This window comes from Larus michahellis, chromosome 2 (assembly GCF_964199755.1).
Source record: "Larus michahellis chromosome 2, bLarMic1.1, whole genome shotgun sequence".
NCBI classification, from domain to species: Eukaryota; Metazoa; Chordata; class Aves; order Charadriiformes; family Laridae; genus Larus; species Larus michahellis.
Window position 1 is genome coordinate 20,559,271 of NC_133897.1, and position 23,217 is coordinate 20,582,487.

General features: G+C 44.3%; 1 protein-coding gene across 3 annotated transcripts; it reads right to left on the reverse strand.

Annotated features, from left to right (window-relative positions):
- Positions 1-829: 829 nt before the first annotated feature.
- Positions 830-10,503, reverse strand: MSRB2 (methionine sulfoxide reductase B2). 3 transcript variants are annotated; one of them, XM_074573425.1, is made up of 6 exons: positions 9,987-10,501; positions 8,846-8,952; positions 7,778-7,854; positions 4,782-4,826; positions 3,735-3,882; positions 830-2,088 (listed from the first exon to the last, which is right to left on the reverse strand). In XM_074573425.1, exons 1-6 carry the CDS (start codon positions 10,096-10,098, stop codon positions 1,984-1,986), a joined length of 594 nt encoding a protein of 197 aa, XP_074429526.1. In that variant the 5' UTR covers positions 10,099-10,501; the 3' UTR covers positions 830-1,983. The 3 variants fall into 3 exon arrangements, with proteins under 3 accessions (XP_074429526.1, XP_074429528.1, XP_074429527.1); XM_074573427.1 differs by lacking the exon at positions 4,782-4,826 and having other exon boundaries at positions 1,019-2,088; positions 9,987-10,503; XM_074573426.1 differs by lacking the exon at positions 4,782-4,826 and having other exon boundaries at positions 1,019-2,088; positions 3,735-3,903; positions 9,987-10,217.
- Positions 10,504-23,217: the final 12,714 nt, after the last annotated feature.

Consider the following 23,217-nt stretch of genomic DNA (forward strand, 5'->3'; position numbering starts at 1 on the left):
TGTCCAGAGGAGAGCTACCAAGCTGGTGAGGGGTCTGGAGACCAAGTCATATGAGGAGATGCCAAGGGAGCTGGGCATGTTTAGTTGGGAGAAGAGGAGGCTGAGGGGAGACCTCATTGCCCTCTACAGCTACCTGAAAGGAGGTTGGAGAGAGGTGGGTGTTGGCCTCTTCTCCCAAGTAAATAATGACAGGACCAGAGGAAATGGTCTGAAGTTGCGGCAGGGGAGGTTTAGATTAGATATTAGGAAGAATGACTTTACTGAAAGAGTGGTCAGGCACTGGAACAGCCTGCCCAGGGAGGTGGTTGAGTCACCATCCCTAGAGGTATTTAAGAAACAAGTATATTTGGCACTTCAGGGCATGCTCTAGTGGCAGATATTGTAGGGGTTTTTTTTTGCATGTGTATGGTTGGACTCGATCTTAAAGGTCCTTTCCAACCTTGAAGATTCTATGATCTCTGCAAGGCAGAGCGTAATGCAGCACAGACACAGAAAGCAGCATGCTGTTGCCATTAACAGATTCCTCTGATGACAATGTGGCTGTCACCACCAATACACTATATAAAACCAGTAGCAGCAAGCGTCTGCTTCATCTATGCTGCTTCACACCTCTGGTGGCCTTTGTGCCATTCTGGTTTAGGTTGGCTGTAGTGATCACTCTCTTCGTATGATGTTTTTAAAAGTTAAGAAACTGTAGAGTTCTCCTGTAGAAAGTACAGGAGAATGAAAAACTGCAGAGCTCCAAGAAAGAGTGAGCAAAAGTAAATTCAGTGCAATAGAGGTCCATTTTCTGAAGATATTAAACAGTTTTAAGACTACACCAGTAAATGAACACACCCTTTTTATTACTGAGGCAACCAAAGTGGGGAGAATGGAAACAGCCTGTTATAGGTAAAGCCAAATGAGATGTTGCCTAGTAACTCTCAGCAGGGAAGCATTTAAACCCAGCCAGTTTAGCGAAGCTGATGTTCTGACTCAGAGATTATTTTCTCTGGAAAAAAATCTGAAAGCAGGAAAGCTCAATTTAACAAACATATGATTTATTTTGCTGTTACAGCAAACCATGGTGACAATGCTTGGGAGAATACAGAAGTATTTACAAACTTGTACAAGGAAGAACAGACAAGGCGTATTTTCAACAAAAGCATCACTTTACTGAACATGTGTTTTGATGCTGATTTTTTCCCTTCATATACAGTAAATTTCACATTGATTTTTGGTTTTGGATTCTGAAATACACAAGTGATAACAGAAGTCTGGAGATATTACACAAATCGTTACATTATTATCATTTATGTATGAGGAAGTTTCTGGAGCAAACCCTACTTCAGCCTTGCTATTGGACACAGAATCAAAGTAATTGATTTAAAAGAAGAAAGACTCCATGCTTCCACTGGTTCTGTTGCCTGGAATAGTTTTAATTAGGCCCTCCATCAGGACTTTGCTTTTATGGGTTCACGGAAAAGTCACTTGGCTTGGCTAAAGGTCTCTCACATCAGGAGACCCCCCTCCAACCCTAATTTGGAAATTCACATTTTTTTTTTATTCCCTTTAGAATGATATGATGATTTTACAGAAGTAAAAGGTCTGGCATGATCAGCCATGTGCATCTGTATTCCTAGGTGCCACAACTATTGTTCGGCATAGGCAAAGTCAGGTCAGGAGAGCACTTAATTTCAGCATTCTCAATACAGTTAATGATGATAGTTATGAATGGGAACTATTGCATAGATTTTTTTTTTAAATTAAAAATATACAATAAACAGATCAATGCTTACATCACACTAACCATGAAAAGGCAAACTGCTAAAGAGTTACCATAAAAATATGTATTTTATCAACACTGATAACAGCTGGAAAGCAAAGCTGCAATGGCATAAGTACTAAAATTTGAGTTCTATATTAAAAGCGTGAGAGTTTTTCACAAGCCTGTTGTACGTGCAGTGAAAGGATGTTCTGTAAGCCACAGAGATCCACTTCTCACTAACCAGAGCCTGGTTTGAAGTTTAATGAAACACTGTTGATACAGAACCTCTGCCCAGAAGGTGTGGGACCATCATCAAACACATGGCCTAGATGGGCATCACACTGCAACAGAAATGATGTACCCTTATTACCATTGCAATTATGGACCAATATTGTGCTGGTACCTACTGTGCTATCCTGGATTAAGAAACTTGTATAATTAATTCACTGTTGAGTTGAGTAGGTGGGGGAGTCTTGGGGAGTGACTAGAAATACATCCTGGAGTAATCACCTCTGGCCAGTGGGAGAATATCTGCCCTCAGACAAGCAGATCCCAGAAGAGGAAGTCAAAAGGTACTAATGCCAGAAAGTATGGGAAGTAAATGGGAGAATCTAGACATCCCAATATATAATGAAAATGTCAAGTTAATTGAGACAGTCACTATAGGTCCTTCTCACAGGTTAGCTGAGGATTCCCCCCCCCAGATTACTGATAGGAAAAAAATTAGAATAGCTATCAGTGGCTCATTATAAAATTAGATGGTTGTCTTCAGCTGGGGTTCTTGAAAGGCGATTGCTGGACATTACTGCAAACATGAACTCTACCATGATAATGGACTGCAGCGGGTGCTTGTTACATTTGCAGATAATACCTAATCCTGCTAGAAATGGCTGCAAGCACGCCGGAGGACAGTACTAGTAATCTTAACAGCTTGGAAAAACAGACAGACGCGCACACCCCCAACACAAAAAAACCCCAAAACCCCAGCCCAAGAAGCAATTCATTAAACTCAGTTGCATATTTTTATACCTTAACAAAAGTAATAAACAGTGCAGATTTAAGGTTGTGAAGAAATGATTAGGGGTGGCAGTTCTTGAAAAAAGGACCTGGGTATTACAGCAGGTCCCAAAACAAGTATGGGTTGTGTTCCCATGAGTCAAGGTAAAGGTGTAAGGACAGGAGCACTATCTATAATGCACCTAAACAGCCTTGAATCTCTGATGCAGACTAGGCCCAGCTACAGTGCTATGTCCAGCTTTGCACTGGCCTTCAAGAAGCAAAAGGATCAACTGGAAGGAGTGCAAAATAGAGCAACAGGATGATCAGAAGAGAGATGATGGAGGGAGTCAAAATAGCCACACAAAATAGAAGGGTGGCTTCTGTGCAATAAGAGAACCCATAGAAGATAGTTGTGAAGATGCAGGGCACCACCATCACTGTGCAGGGCAAACAGTAATAAGTTTCAACTGCTGCAAAGCAAATTCAGTGTTTTCTCCAGTGTCTAACCAACAGTAGGAGACATGAAGGCTACAACTCATTACCTAGTAAGGATGTGGAATGTCCATCACTGCATAATTTAAGAAGAGCTTCAGCAAACATTTAGCGGGACTGAATTAGGAAGAACCGCCTCTGTGATGGGAAAATGTGTGGATTAAATCTCAGAGTCCTTTCTACTGTCTGTTGTGACATCCTGCAGTTCACCCAAGGTCCTCTGAATAAACATTCTGCCTAAACTCCAGCTCTTGGCTATACTTACACAACTGCTCTCCCCAGTGACATCATTTTCTTCACACCAAACTGACTATCTATATTTGATACTTTGAACTCTACTTGTGTTTTGTACCAAGAAGTGAGACAGAATGGTTCTAGTGGTTCTAGTGATACCGTAATTCTCACTGCTGTATTTAGGTAGATTCATTCACGGGCACAAAGAAAACTTACTTGTTAAGATTTGGGTCTTTGGGTATCACCTCTAAAATAAACATACCTGTTTGCAGACGACTTCGGTTCTAGTTGATCCCAACGAGTTATCTGGTCGTCTTGTGATATTGGTATTACTTTCATCTCTGCCACAAGTACCATAAGCCTCAGAAAATGACGGCCATCCAGTCCCAGAATTGTACTTCTTCTCTGAGCTGTAGTGGAAACCGGATCTTCTTGTTAATTAATAACAGAGATGTTATAAAAAAGTCTGGTTTTAATAAGGACATTGGCTTTTTTCCTCATCTCTGTCTTGTACTACTATTAATAATATTTGGCACAGTAGAAGTTTTCTCACTGGCATCAAACTGTGCTGGAAGCACTTTTCCAAAGGGAATTCTCCATCAGCCCACGGCAGGAGCTTTTGCCTCACTGTTTCTATTTCACTGACAGGTTGGCATTTTATAAAGCTTGAAAAAAGGTTTTTCCAACAACTGAGCACATTGTTTAGCTGAATTACACCTGCAAAGTTGCTGTTTGAAGTGTGGCCCAATACACTACAACCTCAGAGAAGAGAGTTTACAAGACGAAACAAAGTATGGAAAATGGCTGGGTTGGGCCACCGGACCAGGCTCATGTCCAATGATATCTTCGGCCTGCAGTCAGCCATCAAACTGCTTTGGAAAATCAAATAGAGCCTTGCTCAAACCTTCAATCAACCAATGACGAGGCCTTACAGCACAAAGATCTACTTTTCCCAAGAGATAATCACAGCCATCAGAAACAGTAATACAGGCTCTCAACTTGTGGGTGCCTCCTGTTAACATCCAGGATTATCAAGCCCGTTTAGTTGCGTATGAAAACCTAGATCATATTGGAAAATATTTTTGGGATTTAGCATACAGAAATGAGATAATACCTCCTTTTTAAAGTCGTGCGAGCTTTGATAGCAATAAGTACTTTCTCCTAGCGAAGAGTGACCTAGTGTGAGTTAAAGCGAGAAATGAAGACAGACTCACATACTACTAGGATAAGTGGTCTGGAGACCCACCACAACCGTTTTCCTCCCGGTTTCCCTTGTTTTATCCCAGTTTCACAATCCCAATGCTCTTACTGGCATCTAGTGGTAGATGGAGACACCAACACCAGCAGCAGTTTTCTGTAATCCAGGGGATTAGTCCATCAGTCAATGCAGAATTTAAACAAGATATCTAGTATATATCACATATATTTTGGTAGGATATTAATACAGTGAAGAAAAACCTGCATATCCTACTTGCAGTGCCTTTTAGAAAGACAAGACAAGCAAGCTGGGCAGAAAGCTTAAAAAAATCCAACCCAAAGAACAGTGCATGCTTCAGCATGCATTTTATAATTAACTGTACAGAGCTGTCTTTAAAGAATACAAATGTGGAAATAAAAGAGGATTTTCAAACACAGAATGACCAAAGGTTAGTTTTTGTGGGGACTGCTGCTCAGTCCTTTGCATCAATCCACAAAGATCCATGAGAAATGCTCTCCTACCTCCACCCCTCCATAAAAATGGGGAGAAATAAGGACACAGCAGAGAAGCAGGCTGCACCAAAGCAAATGCAGTTTGCAGATGTAGGGCTCCAGGCCTATTTCATTCCAGCCAAAGAGGGCAAACCTCACGAGCACTGTACCTGCCAGCCCCAGGATCCCAAAGAATCACCTGGGGGAACATAAATGTCCGTACATGCCCTCCAAGTTTCCCTGACATATACCTGTGCTGTTTCTTTTTTATTTTCAAAAGATTTCAATCAGAACCCTTCATTTTTTTTTGACACAGGGATCTTTCTGCGTATTCATACATAGATATGAGGATTCTCTCTGCAACCCTGTAGAGTCAAGGAAGGTCTTTAATGCTTTGTGGGCTTCGCGTCTGACCCTGACTGACTCGATTCCTTACATGCCGCTCACAACGCTTAAGTTTATTGTAGATGTTTTCCACTGCTAAAGGATCAATCTTTTGAGCTGTTAAACTAGGTCTCAACAGAAATGGTTTCTGTGTGGTTTTACTAACAGTAATATCACTTAGATTCCCTAATAGAAACATTTTAGTACCCCAAAATATTGCTGTTCAGGATCATATTTGTCCTTTGAAGTATTTCACCACTTAATTTATGGATAAATGGACTTTCCCTAAACATATGCATTAGATTAGCCTTCGACACACCATTCCTCCAGCACATGTCATTTACTTTGATCCCTGTTTCAGTTGTCCTGGATGGAATCCAGATAATTCTAAAAAGTGCTTTTTGTTGTATGAATCTCAGCTGTAGGTTTATGGTTCGGTGAAGGTTTGAGATTTCATTAAAGCACAACAATTTGCTATCTATAAAGGTTAGGGGGTTGTTCCATGTATTTCCAACTCTTTCAAATGAATATTTCATAGCAGAAGTTAATAAATTCTGGTATAAATATATGCACACACGTGTACTTTGAAAGAAAGGAGGAAATGCTTTGTGTTTACCTGTAGCTAATGATCTAATGCATTGGAAAAAATAAGGACATTTTTAATGCACTAGGAAATAAACCTGATGAATGAATCTCTTATCAAATACCATTTTATCCCTCATTCTTAGTGTCCTCCACAACATAAAGCATTCATGGAAAATAGATTTTCAGACTATTTTGCACATTTAATAATTTTCTTAAAAGGTTTTTTCTGTTAAGTTTTTTTTTTTCATCTCCCTGTATCAGTCTGTAAGGCTCAGCATTATTTTATGCTTTAATCAAAGGTACTTACTTATATTCTCTGAGAGCTGGATACTGCAAAAAGCAGCATGATTGTTTGGTTATATTTTTGTTTTGTTATTAGTTTAGCAGCAGAAGCAATTCCCTCCAGTGTTCATCTCTCTTCATGTTGGCCTGTCAATATCTATTTTCTAATATAAAGGATGGCTAAATTGAAGGAACATTTGAAGGAATGGAAGGAACTCATCCACAGCTTTAGTAATTTAAAATTTCTCTAATTTATTTGAATTTTCCAGAGATATTTTTAGGTTTTGTATTTGTCTTCAGAATATTCTGCAATGCTGCATTAGCTTCTGAAATAAATTTATTTAAGAATGTTTATTAGCAAACCTCTACAGAAAAAGATACATTTAAGCAAATGTTCAGTTGCATAACAATAGTTTTCTGTACTTGGTCAAAGGAAAACTAACTGTTCACAATTATCAGCCTCTGATTTTACCATTTAATTGCTTAGTTTAGGTTTATTTTTAATACGGCCGTTACATTTTTCCTGTTTTCTTACTACCCAGATCTCCTGTTCCTCAGCTTCCCATTTGTGATGCAGCCTTTAAAGTCTTCATAAAAATGGGCATATCGGCCATATTCCATTGAACTCTCAGTTGGGAATAAATAAAGGCTATTTTCTAGATCAAAACTATGAGGAACTGTCTTTTCTGGTTCAGTTACAGAGAACAGAACACCCTCTGCACATCCTACTTCGAGGCACTCTATTTCCTTTTACTTAGACTTTAATGAAGTTGCAAAATATATAGTATTGTAAAGAGCACAGAGGTTAATAGCGCAGTCGTTCGCGGTCAGGTTTTAAAAAGTAGACGTAACCAAAAAGGCAAAAATAGTGGAATTTAATTTAGGGAACAAGAAGGGGGTGGGGGTGAAGAGAAAGTCTCAGCTCCAGTACGAGGGACACAGCAGTAAACCCAGCCAGACTAAGGCAGACCAAAGGTCTCTCCAGCCCAGTAGCATGAGGGGCAGAAGATGACTGTGGAAGAGCAAACATACAGCGATACTCATTTGAGGAAACTTGTGGCTTAGGGACCTCTTAGCAGTGAGTTATTATCAAGCAAAAAGGACAGTGTGTATGGCAGGAGAAAAAGGCAGACCCTCATGTAGCAGCTGCTGTCTGCTGGCCACTGGAGACCCTCGTATGCTCAAGAAAAGGGCATACCATGTACCCGTATCACCAGAGGTATGCTGGAGATCTTATACATACCACTCTGGCACCAAAGGATGGCTCTCCTGACCTACGCTTTCCGTTCCTCTCATGGAAACACACTGCCCCTCCTGCCACAGATACAGAATTTTAAGGACGCTGTGAAATCTGAAGGATGTTACCTGAACAGTGGGGCGTTGCAGCACACGCAGTAGTATATTCCAGATTCTGTGTTATTCAGATAGATCCCACTAAATGGCTTTTTAAAAAGGAAGAAAAAAAAAAAGAGAAGTTAATAATGCAGGTCTTTAAAAGCTCACCATCTGGAACAAGCATGTAGGAATCAGATTCAAACAGGAGAAAAACCATAAAAAGAAGGCTTCACAGGGGGGCTTTGAAGAACAAACATTAGCAGCCTAAAGAAATGAAGGGGAGGATGCCTTTGGATTAATAGTGAAGACTAGCCCCTGCCCCAAGAAACTTTGAGACCAGTCAGATGCATAAATCATCCAGGTACCAGGGCCGGAGTCGTGACCTCCGAGGAACTTGTGAAATGTGCAGGACCCCAAAGACCAGGTCTCTGCTGTGGAGTGACACGGCTTTAAAGTGTCTCTACAAAGGGACTCTCCTCCTCCGTGCATGCTCTGGAATTGGGATCTTTATTTTGCAGAGAAGGATTTGGGCATGGTTCACATGATTTAATCCCATGGTACATGCTCCACACGCGCAGAATCCCTGGCTCTGGGCTAGGGACACCGGCTCTCCACCCACAACACTGTGGCCTCCATCACAGAAGGGAGTAAAGTGCAGGGACAGGTGGGTGGGTGATCTGGCACACGAGGGATAACCTGGCTCCTGAATGCAGTGCTATGTATAATATTTCCATGGCTAATCTACATATGGTCAAAAAAAGGAGACTATAGGACAAAAATATGATCTTCTCCCTCCCCTCAGGAGAGGCCTCCACTACTGCCACACAGACGGCTGAGCTGGCATTAAAGTATCCCAGAAAAAAAACCAGCAAAAACAAAATATGAAAAGAATGCAGAATGTTTTTTCATCTGCAAACCAGTCTGGGTCAGAACAAAACACACACAGTTCAGTGTGTTGAGTCTAACCTTCATCTACAGAAAGGCAGGGGAAAACCTCTGAAGAAACTGAGTGGTGGCAGCTCCCCACAGCAGGTTTTTCTCTGCCCAACAGGCAGAGGAGGTGGCTTAACCTTGGATAACATCCGTGCTTTTGCTCACCGGTTCGGTTCCTTTTTCTCTTGTAACATAGAATTGCTCTGGAGTCAATTTTTTTTTCCAGTCCGTAGCAACAGTTGCTTCAGCTTGTTTAGTCAGAGAGCCTGTGTCTTCAATTAGATACAGAAAGTTAATTTGTATGATTTTTAACACCATTTTAACTTAGACACTGTTGATGTTTTCTGCCATCACCTCAATTCTCCCCAAGTTTCTGTGGGTACAGACAGGGCACAGGAGGGCAGCTCAGGGACACAAGAGCATGGGCGAGTGCAGGACTTTGCATCTGCTTTCCATTCTGTGTGCTGTGTATGGAGAGCAGCTCCAGCGCGCCACTGAATGGAAAGGGACACCTACGACCCAAGGTACCATCCACTTTCCCGGCGCAGCTCTCTGTCCTGGCTTGGGATAGCTGCTGGTCTGATGGTGCTCCTTCTTCATCCCCAGGTATCACTGAAAGCTTTGGCAGTTTGCCTCGTGGAAACCCTTGGAAATCAGAACTAATGCACATTTATGGGCCATTAAAGACTAGCAACTTCCGCAAGCCTCAGTGAAAAGTGGTGCTGAGAGGGAGAACTGGAAGAAAGCAACACCTATAGCCCAAAAGAAATGGGGCCATAGTTATGTGAGGGACACTGAACAGGAGAGCAGAAGTCACCCATCATGGTGCAAACCTCCAGCAATGCCTCCTATGAATCTGTACTCAGCATGCAGAACATTTATGGTGGTATGGGATTGGCAAAGAATTAATGAAGAACTAATAAAGAAAAACAATGAGTAAAATAGCTTAATTCCCTCCTAATCAAAAAGTCTAAGGTGGGGAACAACCTCCACGCTTATCTCCCATCAGCATCCTGGAAGATCCCATCAAGGATCCTTGAAAAAAAAAAATCAGTTCCTGAGTGATAAACACTTCCCTGGATTCATCTCTTGCAAGGCAGAGGTGATATTGCAGGGGGAAAAAAAAAAAGGGAATTTGCAAATTACAGTGTAACTATAAAAACTGTAGTGTAGCCTGCCAGTTCAAGAGAAATACCCACAGCAGGCTGCCTTAGCCCTTTCCGGCGGGCTAGAGGACACCGGGGACGAGGATGCCCGCCCCTTGCAGGGCTGCTCCTGCCCTTTCCCCCCCGCCCTCCCCATGTACCTGTGCCACGGCGGGCGCAGCCGCCGCCGGAGCCCCGCGCCGGGGAGCGGAGGAGGAGGAGGAGGAGGAGGCGGCGGCTCCCGAGCATCCTCCCGAGCAGACGAGCCGCCATATCGGCGGGGCGGGACCGGGGGAGACGTCTAATCCCTGCGTTCAACCTAAATAATTGCACCTTACAAAAGCAATGAGTAAAGCACCCGCTTAAATACCGATGCAGCCTTTGTAGGTAAAGGTTTCAATCACTTCTGACTGAGAGGCAAAGAGATCAGCTTAAAAATGGAACGATCGCTGCAGACATAAATATGCCATAGATACAACAAAATCCTGTCGAGGCATTTGTTTGCATTTGTTATAGGTTGTTTTTAAGGAGAACAAGTGCGGTATTTGCATGCAAAAGTGCTCTTGCTCTCTTAAATGCATGTTATAGGCATTGCACTTAGTTATATTGATCAAGTAATCGCAAAGGCGAGGTGCTATTTAAGTGGCTACTTGTTTATGCAGCGTGATTTGCAGTCACAGCTGCTTTGACTTGGCCTATAAATATACCTGTAATAGGACACGTATTTTAGTTTGGCCCCCTGTGCTTAGAAGGTGAACCTAAGCACAAGTCAGTTTGCCAGGGTAAGCCTTAATGCTGTTCTCTGCTTTTTTTTCCAGTAGCTCCCTTTCTAATTTGGAATTAGTTCATCATTACTGAATGATGTGGAAGGAACTGTTGTGATTGCATCAGATAACAAAGCTAATAATGGTGTTTAATGCAAAATAACTTTATTTTTAGTCTAATTCTTCTAGCATAATTTTAAAGTCAAAGCTAAAAAAGAAGTGTTGTGTGATCAGTCTTGTATATACATACCCTTCTTATTGAGCCAACCTCATGTCTAAGACGGTGAGTTCGATGGCAGCCAAGGATATCCAGCACAGCGTATGATCCATACCACGGCCGTAATCAAATGCTCTGCTGGGATGCACTAAGCTGTGCATGGAAAGAGGGATAGCAGCAGGGCTTGTAGATCATCGCATTCGCTGTCTGCAGCGGCCGGGGAGAGGGGGACACACAGTTGGTTAATGGCTTTGTCCTATACAATGAGACACAGTGGAGTGGAGTCAGGATACCTCCGTAAAAATCTTGGACATGTGATGCCTGTGAGTCCTCAGGACCATGATTCGGGATGGAAGGGCAGCGGGGCTGCTGGACACAAAGGAGAGGGCTTCGCCAGGGCTCTCAGTGCTGGTGGAGGGCAGCGTCTATGCTGTAAGCAGAAGGACGACATTTTCCCATGTTCAGCCATTTGGGGAAGTGAAGACCAGAGAAAGATTTTTCCAAACCCCTTCTAGCTTACCCCTATGGCATCTTATATCAGTCATTTAGCCATGGTTTAGGAGGGAATTGGAGCGTGTTAGGGAACTTTTGGAGAGACCCAATTTGACACTCCCCAAGTTCTGGCAAATGGCTTAGGTCTGGAACGTGGTGGCAGGTGATGGTGTTGCTCCCAGGGCTCGCTGCTGCTCTCTTCGTGGAAGGCACACATTTCCCTCCCATTCCTGGCCTTGGTGTCAGGCAGTGTTTGCTGCTGAGGACAGGCAATCAATGGAGTTCTCCCTGAAGAACTGTATCTGGGAAGTGAGGGAGGGTGAGAGAAAGTGATTAGTCCTGAAACTTGCATGTTTTAGTGCAATTGACATTGATTTAACTGCTGCTTTTCTAAAAGACAAAATTCAATAAAAAATGAACCGTCAATATCTTCCTTGCAGGTCTCTGCTAGTGTTACTACCCCAAAATGCGGCAATTTCGAGGCAGTGGGAACTGAACCAACACAGGTGCGTTGTGGTGCCGTGTTCCTCATGCTCTGGAGGAGAGGAGCGGGCGCCTGGGCCACGCGCCCTGGGGAGCAGCGGGAGCAGGAAGCATTAAGCTCGTCAGCCCTAGCCTCGTCATCCTCCCTGTTATCCAGTCTATCGCAAGCCACCCCCTGATGAAAATGAGCGCGGTGGTGGAAGAGGCAGTTCCTGTTCATCCCAGTGGCTGTGACCCACATGGGAGGTGTTGCATTGGCAGATCGCATCCTCCATTTTTTCCTCCAACAGAAGCCTGACCTGCAATCCTCCAAACCGGCATGACAGGTCTTCCTCAAGCGGAAAACAACCCCCCCGGCTGGAGGGATCTCATTTTTCAGATCTTCAGCGCTGAAAAACCAAATCATTGTCCTGTCATGCCTGTAATATTGCCTCCCATGGTTACAGCACATACCAAGCTTCGTAGCTAGGCAGAGAACCGGCCTGCATTTCTCCCCATAGACTGTTATAAAAGCCAATTAGGCTGTTACTTAATTTTCCTCCTTTTTTTTCTCCCTTATGCACAAGGGGAAGCAGTTAAAAGTCTCCCTTAGCTACATTATGTAAATTCTCAAGTAAATTCTCCCTGAATTGTAATTCAGCGGGTTTATTGTTAAAAATGTCACCTGACTCCAGCACATACAGAAGCCGCATCCAGGGAAGGGTCACTCATCAGAAGCACAATGTCTTATTAGATGTGTGGAGATGGGGGAGAAGCTCCTCGGCTCCTCCTGCAGCGTTCCTTTGCGCCGAGGCGGCAGCAGCAGCAGCAGCAGCATGTGTGTAGGCAGGTGAAGGTGAGAGTAGGAGGGAAGCGGTCACGGTCCAGGCTATCCTGCTAATATTTATTCGGCTCTAACCATTTCCCAGCCCAGGCTCTGTCTTGACTGACAGCTTTGGGGACAAGCAGAGCATCACATAATGCCTACGCTGGCAGATACTGAGCAGTCAGCCAGGAAGCGGCGAGGTGCAGAAATCAAATGAACCCTGTGCAAATTCAGACCTCCGCTTAAGCAGCTTTTGCTAATAAAGCCCCTCGACATTACTATGTGTGGAAGAAAACACCGAAACAGTGGTATTTTTATTTTATATGCATTTGCATGCAGTTTTCCTCTGCTGATTTTGTCACACCTAATGTATGTCCCCTCCTATGGGATGTTCCTGTTGAAACACATGGGAGCTCATCATACAAGAATTTGGCTTGGACCTGTCGTATGTGGTGGTCCTGTGTGCCCAGCTCCCCGGAGAATGAAGAAAAGGGGACCAGCATGAGCACTTCGGTAGGTAGGTTATATCTGTGGTGGGCTCCATGTTCCCCACAGAAATCCTCACAGCTTTTGTAGGAGGTGATCGCAGGAACTCCACATCCTTCCTCAGCAGAGTCTTCCCTCTCCTCTGATAGACTTGATACAACCCCACAACTACTTTCTAGACACTCAGATGTGATGAAACTCTAAGCTCCTTGTATACGGACATACTTTTTCTGCATGGAAACGTTATCCAAAGATACGTGGTAATGCTCCGGTGCTGAATTCCAATGGAAAGGGATTTCAGCAAAAAATATTAGTAGGAGAAGTGCAAAAGCACCTTGGAAAAGGGTGTTGCTGGTTTCCAGAGGCACGGAGAGACTGAACGCAGATCTGAACCTCCCTGAAGCTGAGCCATGGATTCTGCTGAGATTCATTTGTGGAGTAGCGTGATGTGATTCAGGTCAAAGAGGTCATCAGAAATAACAAACACACAATTTCTTGCCGTGTTTCCTTTACGGTTTAATATCTCTTTCTGCTAATCATAAGCTATAGGATACCTAATTATTCTGACCTCTGTTTTTAGAAAAAAAAAGGTCATATTTATGGACGAGCTTAAGCAGGAGCCTTCTACTGGAGTCTGAGAATGGAATTTAGAACAGCACGGCATAGCATAGCATAGAATAGTTCCAGATGGAAGAGACCTACAGGTTTGGTCTGCTGTGACAAATGCTTTGAGTTGGATTAGACCAAATGCCTTCTTTAGGTCCTGTCCAGCATAAATTATTCTGGGATTCTAAGTGCTTTGAGAAATTTCTTGCAAAATGAGTGAAGACATGAATTCAGAGTGAAATGGGTATTTTGCAATCACTCTTTGATAGAAAACTCCACTCTGCAATCGGGCCACTTGCTCAGCTACATCTCGTCCACTTTGAAAAGTAGACATTCACTCTGGGATGGGGTGAATGTATCTGCAGGGACAGCCAGCTATTGGGAAGCAACAACTCCGGGCTATTTCCCTGGATTGCCCCATGCATCCCCCTATATCATACCATCCAAGTTCCTTGAGCCGCATAGACAGTAATAATACATTCCCCAAACTCGTGTGTGATTTCTTATCCCTTGTACTTCAAGGCAGTGAAGAACTGGGATGGTTCTTCTTCTAGTCAGTACCCAAAGCCTCAACAAAGCATTGAATGAACGGTTATTTGGCAGCAACCGCCGCAGCAGCAGCTTTCTGTAGGTTATCTTAATGGATTTATCACCCTGAACTAAGCTCTGACCATCTGTTCTATCCTCTAATTACAAATGCAGAAAAAGCTAATGCATGATTGCATCATAAAAAAGTAAAATATAAATGATTTAAGAGTAGAGTATGTCATGCTTCACACTCCGATTGGGGGAAACTGCTCTCCCTTCAATGGACTGACTTACCTGGTAGCAGTTTGTCTCTTTCCCAGCAAACAGGAATTCCTGAAGAGCAGGGCTCACCATAACACATCTTATTCACGCTTATTCATCTTAAATGTATTTTGAAATTGGGGATTCACATAAGCGCGGTTATGAACCTTCTTTCCTTCTTTCTTAGGTGAGCCCCAAAAGATTTATTTTTAATGCCTTTTCTAATCAGGGAAAGCACAAAATCATCCTCCTTAAAAATCCCCCCCCCCCCAAACTCTGCCTTTCCTCCACCTCACGTTTGCTGTGATGCAGGCATGTCTGGTAGAGTTGCCCACTGGTTTTGTGCTGGTAACTCATCTTCACTGCAATGCTCTTGGCTTAGAAGATAGGCGGAAAGCAGGGGGCTGAGTGTGCATGCCCAGCTGCTTATGAATGACCTTAAATTCTTTTGTACAGCCACTGCCCGAGCTGCCAGCAGTGGTAACGGTTTAGCTGGGAGTTCAAGTTCTGCTTCGCTTGTGTGGTGTGGGTAAGGACTCCGAGCAGCATCTGTCCTCTGGAAATCCTATACTTAAAAATGGATGCAATTGAACAAGTTATGGGGCCAAGAAGAAATATCTTGGTCCTCTGTATTTTTTACGGGGTAAATCCTCCTGCCACCAGCACCTCTTCCCAGTATGAAGCGACACGCCCTGGGTCTGCAGCAGTTTTGGCAGAGCTTTCAGCAGCCCCAAAGGCCGTGCCCTGGCTTGTGGAGAAGTTTGGTGGGGCACTCGAACACGCTGCTGGCTCCCTGCAAGAGATACCTGCCTCGGGGCAACACAGGGAGGCTGGACTCGCCTCTTGATTTCACTCAGGTAAGAATTACGAAGTAGTGAACAGGGCTGTTGGTAAAGTAGATGAACAGTGGAAGGGGGGAAATATCAAAATCAATTAGGCATCTGGGGTTTTGGAGGCTTCTTAGTTGTTTTTTTTCCCCCCAGTTATCTATCTAGTTCGAAAAATTGCCTGAGGGATTTGCAGGTGTACAGTGTGTGGTTCTGTTTGCCTGGTGTGACTTGCCTGCCGTAAACTCATTCTTCCAGCAGTACTTCAGGATTTGGTTATAATACTTGGTCTCCAGCATGCTCACCAGTTTTCTGCTGGGTAAACTAGTTGGAAAAACCAGCATTCTCAAGGCATGAGCTGGTTTTCCATTTCATGAAATGGGCAGTCTGGCCCAGCTCCCACAGGAACGGGGTTGCCTTTCCAGAGTCTATCTGAGCAGCTCTGGGCTGAGCAAAAACTTCTGCTCCAGCTTCATGTGATATAAACACTGGCCAGATCTGCAGGGACATCTACCTCTATGGGAACTGTAGGTTAGGAGCCTTTTAAAACACTGTACTGAGTAAATGCTGCTGCTGTAGATGTTTTAGTCCATATTTGCTATGTAGGAAGAGGGTAGAAAGGATCAGAGCAGGCTCTAGGTTTTACACAGACCTCTTGTTTCCACACGGGACTGCCATTCACCTAGCAGGGGAAAATACTGGTAGGTCAGGTATTGCTAGCGTGTTCGTTAGCACGCATTGCTTTCATTTTTGAGTGGCGAGCAAAGACACCTTCCTAGCATACCTAATGTCCAGTGGCTTTCAGCACCAAAACTGAGCACAGACCTGACTGAAATCTGTGCTTTTGTTTACTACTGTATTTCTGTGGTCAGCAAACACACGGCAATTGACAACACCACTCTAAATTGGCGATGGCCCCTTTCTTATCCCTCCTCTATCCCACGGTAACAAATGCTTCAGACCAGTCCCTGTGTAAATAACCACAGATTTCTGGCACGAGGTTTCGCTCTGAAGAAGGCGCCCTGGCCAACGGAGCAGCGTGCTCCTTGGTGCGTGTAGCACTGCATCCTGCACTCACCCTGCACTTCCTCTTATTTGTATTTTAGAAACATGCCACCTGCTACACGGCGCTTGGCTTGCAGAAACTGCCATGAGATACTTACACCCAACATAAAATTTGGCCCAGTGCTGCAAAGCCCCAGTCCCTGTCAATTCCTGGTACTTAGCTGTCTCGTCATTGGGAATTCCTGAAGGAGTTTAATACCTGAATAGCTCTAAACTCATCCAATGTTTGGTCTTACGACCTCTGACTTTTTTTTCATATATTTATACTTAAGTGCCAGCCTTTTGTCATCTAGCTCTCTTTTTGGTACTGCAGCTCCTGTTAATAGCAGGTGGATCTAGGATTAAACTCACTTACAAGTCGACAGCAAAAATTGTGTCACGAAAAGGAATGGGCACTCACAGCATGTGATTCTTCTGTATGACCTGCCATAGATAAACTGTGCCTTAAGATCCCCATTTGTCGCAGAATGCTCTGATTTTCCAACTTTGGAAATTAGATATCAGTACCAAAATCTCTTACATCCTGAGACACTAAGCAGAACCTCCACCCTTTCATAAGTTGTTCCCTAATGCCAATTAAAACTAATGACATGACATGTTGAAAAGCTTTTTGACTCTTTAATATCCTTTTGACGCTTGGCCTTTAAGGAATCTCCTTTCGAACTCTGTCACTAAAAGCATCTTGTTTGGAGAAGTTCATATTAAAAAGGAATTAAAAACATGCTATGGTGTGTTTTTTTTCAAATCCTTCTTATAACTAGGAAGCACTGCTGATCTGTAGAAGGATGTAGTTAGAAAACACAAGAGATGAGTATCAGGAACAGTAAAATAATCCAGGGACATCTCCTGGAAACAGCAAGAGAGAGCAATAACGAAGAAATGGGGAACACTGAGTCTATGAGCTGTAATTTAGACGTGGGACCAGCATGCACTGAGGTGTCTGGTTGGGTCTTCTTGCAACAGAAGAATGGACTGGTTTTGGAGCAGTTCCTGTTCCACAAGAACTTAATCACCATGTTTTAAAGCAAACTTGCACGTCACTGGCCCCACAAAAGGGAAAGATGTTACACACTATGGAGTCCATGGAGGAGTTTGTTACTTTTGGCAGTTTTATGCAGTATGGATGAGGGAGGGAGCAACCGCAGTGGACATCTCTAAAGCTTTATGTAGACTGGAAAAGGTTTGCTCACAGATGGGCCTCCATGCAAAACCTAATGGCACTGCACTTTCTAGAACAGTCTTTTGCTGAAAAGCCTGTTTTGTCTCTTATTCTAAAATAAGCAAGGAGATCTTGCATTGATAAAGCATTAGGACTGCTGGAAGACAGGGCCAAAGAAACCCTCTGCTGTGCTCACTTGCAAGGTAGGACTAGGACGAGGAGAGCTGGTTGTAAGCAGCGCTTGTGTAGGTGGGTATAGCCTGGGCAGAGGACCTCATGGGCGACAGGACCTGCTGCCTACTTTGATGTGATTGCTTTTCTCATCTTGCTATATTTCCCCCAACGTTTATCCAACTTCAAGCAAGAACTGACTTCAATTATGCTTTGCACATGGTTTCCATAGATGGCATCTCAGCATGTCAGTGAAACATCAACGAGCTGGAAGAACTAGCTGGTTCATTAGCATGCAAATAAGCTCACTGCTTAATGAAAGAAAAGCTTTTACTAGCTCATTGTGTCTCTGATACACTAATTTCGTCCATGTCCTACAAATAACATTTTTATAGGTCAAAGACGTGCGTGTGTGCATGTCTCTCCCTCTGTGTTTCTGTCATTTCTGCTCATGCGCTACCTGTACCTGAACTGTAAGTTCTGCCTGGGCCATAGTGGACAAGGAAGGCCAGATAAAGTTATTCCAATGTTTCTGATATCTTTCGGTGTCAAAGCCAGTGTTTGTGTAACAGAAAGAATAATTGGCTGATTAAGAGGGTGAAGTTCTGCTGTAAGAGCCGTACTGGTAAGCAATGTGAAAAAATCATGCCCCAAGTCCACATAGCTGTAACGCAAAGCCCATGGCAAAATGCTGGAGCAGAGTCCCTTGGCGGTTTCCCTCATGCGGTTTGGGGAGAGGTGCAGCTGCCGGGGAGGGGAGGAGACACCTCGGCACAGGTAGTGGTAGAAGGTCTGCAGTCTGGATGTGCCAGTAGGTGGTTGTACGTGGGTATCTGCGCTGTCTTCTGTGTTTTCCCCTCTGTGTAGCGCGTCGTGGTGTTTTGGATGTGCGGGTCAGCGCTCAGCAGTTAACATATTTTGGCTGCCCGCTGATTCCCACCCCTGCCCTCCGCAGGCACAGTCCTGCCTCCCGGAGCTCACGGCATGGCCAGCCCCACTTCTCAGCGTCTGGGTGGGATCCCTCTGAAATGTCCAGTGCCTCACATAGGTCCAATGTACAGCATTGAAAGAGCTCTTTTTTAGCTTCTGTAGTTCAGGGAAATAGTTCACACAGGTGAAAAAGAGGTCTTTTGTCAAGGTCCTTTGTCCCACCACCAGCTGTGGATACTTTGCTCCGTGTTATGACCCCAAGTGGCTCCCAGCATCCCCAGACACCACCCCCCAGTATGTCTTGTTGGACAGACATGCCTTAACACGTAGGCTACAAACCTGCAGGAACATGGGCTGAACACACACGCGGGCGGCCAACACAGGTCTTCCAGCTCACGTGCGTTGATGTGTGCTACTGTACTTGTGCTTCTGCGTGTGGAAAAGTCCTTGAGAGAAGATGCAAAAAGAGAGCAAAAACAAAAAGGAGGGAAGGTGAAGGAAAGAAAGGAGAGAGCAGGTTAACAGATGATCTGTTACACAGGCCAGTATCATGAATAACGTACTGGTCATCTTCGATGATGCTTTTATTGTATAAATAATAACTTTCTGAACGCATCTTGATTGTCTCAGAGCTATGGTTTCCAGCAAGTGTCATGCCTTCCTGGTTCCCTGCTGGCCTGGTTGGTGTGGCTGGACCACGCTGCATGGGCACCGTGCCTGGGGGGACTGCCCTGCCCCAGTGTTTCAGGACGGGACACCCCAGCTCCTACCACAGAGCAATGCTTTGCATTTGGTTTTTTTTTAAGGATAGAGAAGGATACCAAATCTTTTTATTAGTTCAACTCATTTGTGAAAAAAACATCCCCTGAGACAAGGGGTCATTGTTAAGATGATGAGGATAAATACTAACAGGCGCACAGACTGGATGCGAGAATGCTTCTTCCCGTTACCTGTGGCTTGACGCAAATGACGTTTCACCATCCACAGAAGCTGTCACTTTGGTTTGTGCCGTGTTCCTCTGTGCCAGCTGTCACCCAACAGGCCACGCTGGTTACTTGTTCGTAACTCCCATCACGGGGGCAGGGGATGGTGGCACCGGGGCTGGGCTGAAATGGGGTGCTGGGCTGCGGGCAGGGCTGGGGATGGCGGGTCAGGGCTGTTAAGGCCTGTTGCCTCACTGAGGACCCTGACAATTGATCATTATAGCAGGAATTTTTAGCCAACATCTCGCACTACAGTACCAAATATCCCAGTGGCCCAAACCTGCTATTGCTGCCTGAACTGTCACCTCCCCGGCGGCAGCAGCTGTCGCATGGTGGTACCTTGTTATGGAAAAAAAAAAGGCTTATGAAGAATGAAAACCTTTGTAGTATAAAATAAATAGATCTGAGTGACTAAATCAATAAATGTGACTCTGCTGACTGCTCATTTTCATACACCAGTGAAATCCTTGAGGTTTTTAAACGGAGCTGCCACTGAACCTCCTTCCTGGCCCTCCAAGCTCTGTAGCACTAAGAACTCTGGCACAGGATTAGAGACCCCATTTTCACAACCAGTCTCTGAAGGCAGAGCAGGAACAGTAACTGGAGAACACCTTCGGGAGCTTGTGGGACTCTACAAACCAAAATATTCAAGAGAACTGTGAAAGACTCATTTTTCTCATTTTGGCTGGCTAGCTGGTCCTTACACTGTGGGAGTGAAGCCATGGGAATGAAGGAATGAAGCTTGGCAGATGTATTCTTCTAGTTAATCAAGGAAGATACAAGAGGCACAGGAGTTGTGTATTTAATTCTTTCCTAAGTCTTGAACTTTGGGCTTGTCTTTATTGGGTACATCCTGGTCTTCAGACTCTTTCTCCGGTGTGTCTCACCATCCTCTAAGATCAGAGGCAACAGAGTGTATACATGAAATGGGCTAAGTCCATGAAGTTAAAAAAGCATCTCCTGGAACTTTGGACCTTCTACCTAGTGGAGCATAAGAGCTGCCATTTTACTGTTGCGTTTAGCAGCTCAGGATGTCACAAAGGCATAATGGCCAAATCCTTTATTGCATACGGAAATTGTGTATTTTGAAGGCCTGGGGGACGAACCGCAATGCCGTGTTGAGCATGTAATTTCCAGAGACAACAAAGGAGATGCTTCTTTGCATAGTGAAGACAGAAAACTTTAAGGGATATTAAATACATCGACACATAGGAAGTCCTTGAACTGCAAACGCTGAACACTGCCAGAGCACTCTGGAAATGTGTAAATGTATTTGTGCCATGTTCTTAACCTTTTCTATATTGGCCATTGCTGGCGATGGGACACGTGGTTGGCTAGGCTCCTGGCTTGAGCCTGTATGGCCAGTCTTTTACTTTGCTGCGATGGCATAAGCTGTCTTCAGGCTTTAAATTACAGGGGGCTTATTTTTGCTTATTTTCAGTCTTCTGAAGGAAAATAGGTACTGCCAATGTGTTTGGGGGAGAAGACTCTTGTATAAACGAGCAAGAGAGCTATGAATATAATAAATGTATTAGTGCACATTTCTATCTTAATTAAGTTGACACGCCAGCCAGTAAACGTCTACTGCCTCTGCGCAGTCTCCATTTTGACACTTTGCGTTGATAATGAGCTGGATTTATGGAGAAATGAATCATGTAGTAGAAGAGGTGCAGATTCATACACAGGAGCTATGAATGAAATAATATGTCATCATTCAAACCCCATATTTACTAGTAAAGACTTGTTTTTCCCTGAAGTCAAGTTTGATGTCAAAAATAACAGAAAAAAAAGTTCCTCTTGGATCAGAAAAGAAACACATGTTTTGCTCTAAGAGCCTTGGATTCTTCTCGGGCTCAGTGGCAGAGATTTACTGGAGGAAGAGTTCGTTTCAATTTCTACCGTGCAAGGGAGTACAGTTTGAGGGAGTGACGTTCTGCCACTGCTGTAGCTTAGCAATGGGCAATTGGAAACTATTTGAAATGGGTTATTTCTATAAATTACACAGTTGTTCCCTGCTAGCATAGAGATAAAACAAGTGTAAGTTAACCTCAGTGCTCCTACTGCTCAGGGATCAAGGGCGACAGAAGGGAAGCACAGAAGTGCTGGTACTGCTGCTGCCAGCAACCTGTACTGCCTCGGCATCTGCTTGGGGAAATCAGAGGAATCCACTTCTGCAGCGAGGTGTTCACCAGAAGCACCCCTCAGAAACAGGCCTCGGCCAAAAACTGAAGAGCCCGGAATTATCCACTTAAAATCCCCTTAGCCACGATGGTTCCGGCACACACCGAACAAGCAACGGCAGAGAAGTGTGCAGGGTCGAAGCATTAGACTCCCTCACACCAAAAGCTGTATTGCAACTTGAAATCACATTGGCAGCGCCACCAGTTTCGGTCTGCTGCTTTGCTGCTTCGTGTTCATTAGAAAGTTCGAAATCACGACTGACCTTTCATCAACACAATCCGGTTTTGTATTTCTTGATATGCAGATGTGCTATATATTAAACGTTGTGTTTTTCAGTGACAAATCAAAATCAAAATTCTTTTTCATGAAAACGTATGGCAGGGGTGAGCGTGTGTTCATTTGTGGTGTGTCAGTTCCAGGTGCCTTGGAACAGACCGCGCAATAAGCAGCAGGCTGAGCAGGGCACTGAAGTTCAGCACAGCCAGTATTGAAGTTAAGTGGTTCCAGTGAACTAGGGGAACCAAGACTATGGTGTCCTCATGCTATCTTCTCTGAGAAGCACAGACATCACAGTAAGGATGACTTAGAGGTGCCTCTTTCAAATCAGGGTCTACAGTCCGCATCACTGCCCTGGGATAATCATCTACATGCCCTCTCTGTCAAGAAGCTGAGCATGTCTCATTTGGTTTTCATTCTGCACAGCTGCTGGCTATGAGGCCTACTTTTGTGTAATTGTCCAATGGTTACAGCTGTGGAGGAATGAACCTCCTTTCAGTTCCTGACTTTGGTTAAGAGAGCTTTTCACCGTGCAGGATTGCTCCTGCCCAGGAGCGTGTTGTTCTAGGTAGGGTACAGTTCCTACATTTTACAATAGACACGCAGTAAGCTGTAAGAACATTTCCAGCAGTGGGCACTGGAGACCCAGACTCTCTTTTCCCAAAGCAAAAAACCTAACCTAATATTAGACTGAAGAGGTTGTCCAACTTTTCTGTTTCTATAGTCTATAAATCCTGCATTCTTTTCTACATGACAGCAGAGCTTCAAAAAGGGGGATGAAGAGTGCTTAGTGACTAGAATATACCCTGGCAAGTAGGTAGCTGCAGACTGTTTTGTTCATGATGAGGACGGCATCAAGCCGGACCCCTTCCATGTCCTGAGTGACCGATCTGCCAACCAAACCATTACGTAAAAGGAAAATTTGAGGCCCTTCCTGGTCTGGTCCTGAAAAGAAGGTAGGTGATCCCTTCACTCAGGCTTGGCCCAAGCCGAACGGTGTATGCTGGGCATGTCCTGGGAATATTCCCCCAGCTGAGCCCTGCAGAAACTTCTGAACATTTTGTTTTCGGATCCAGACCTGGAATGAGTGTGAGCTGGGCAGCTCGTGTCAAGGCTGGGGGAATTCTTCACCAGGGCATAGGCACAGCTACAGGTCCC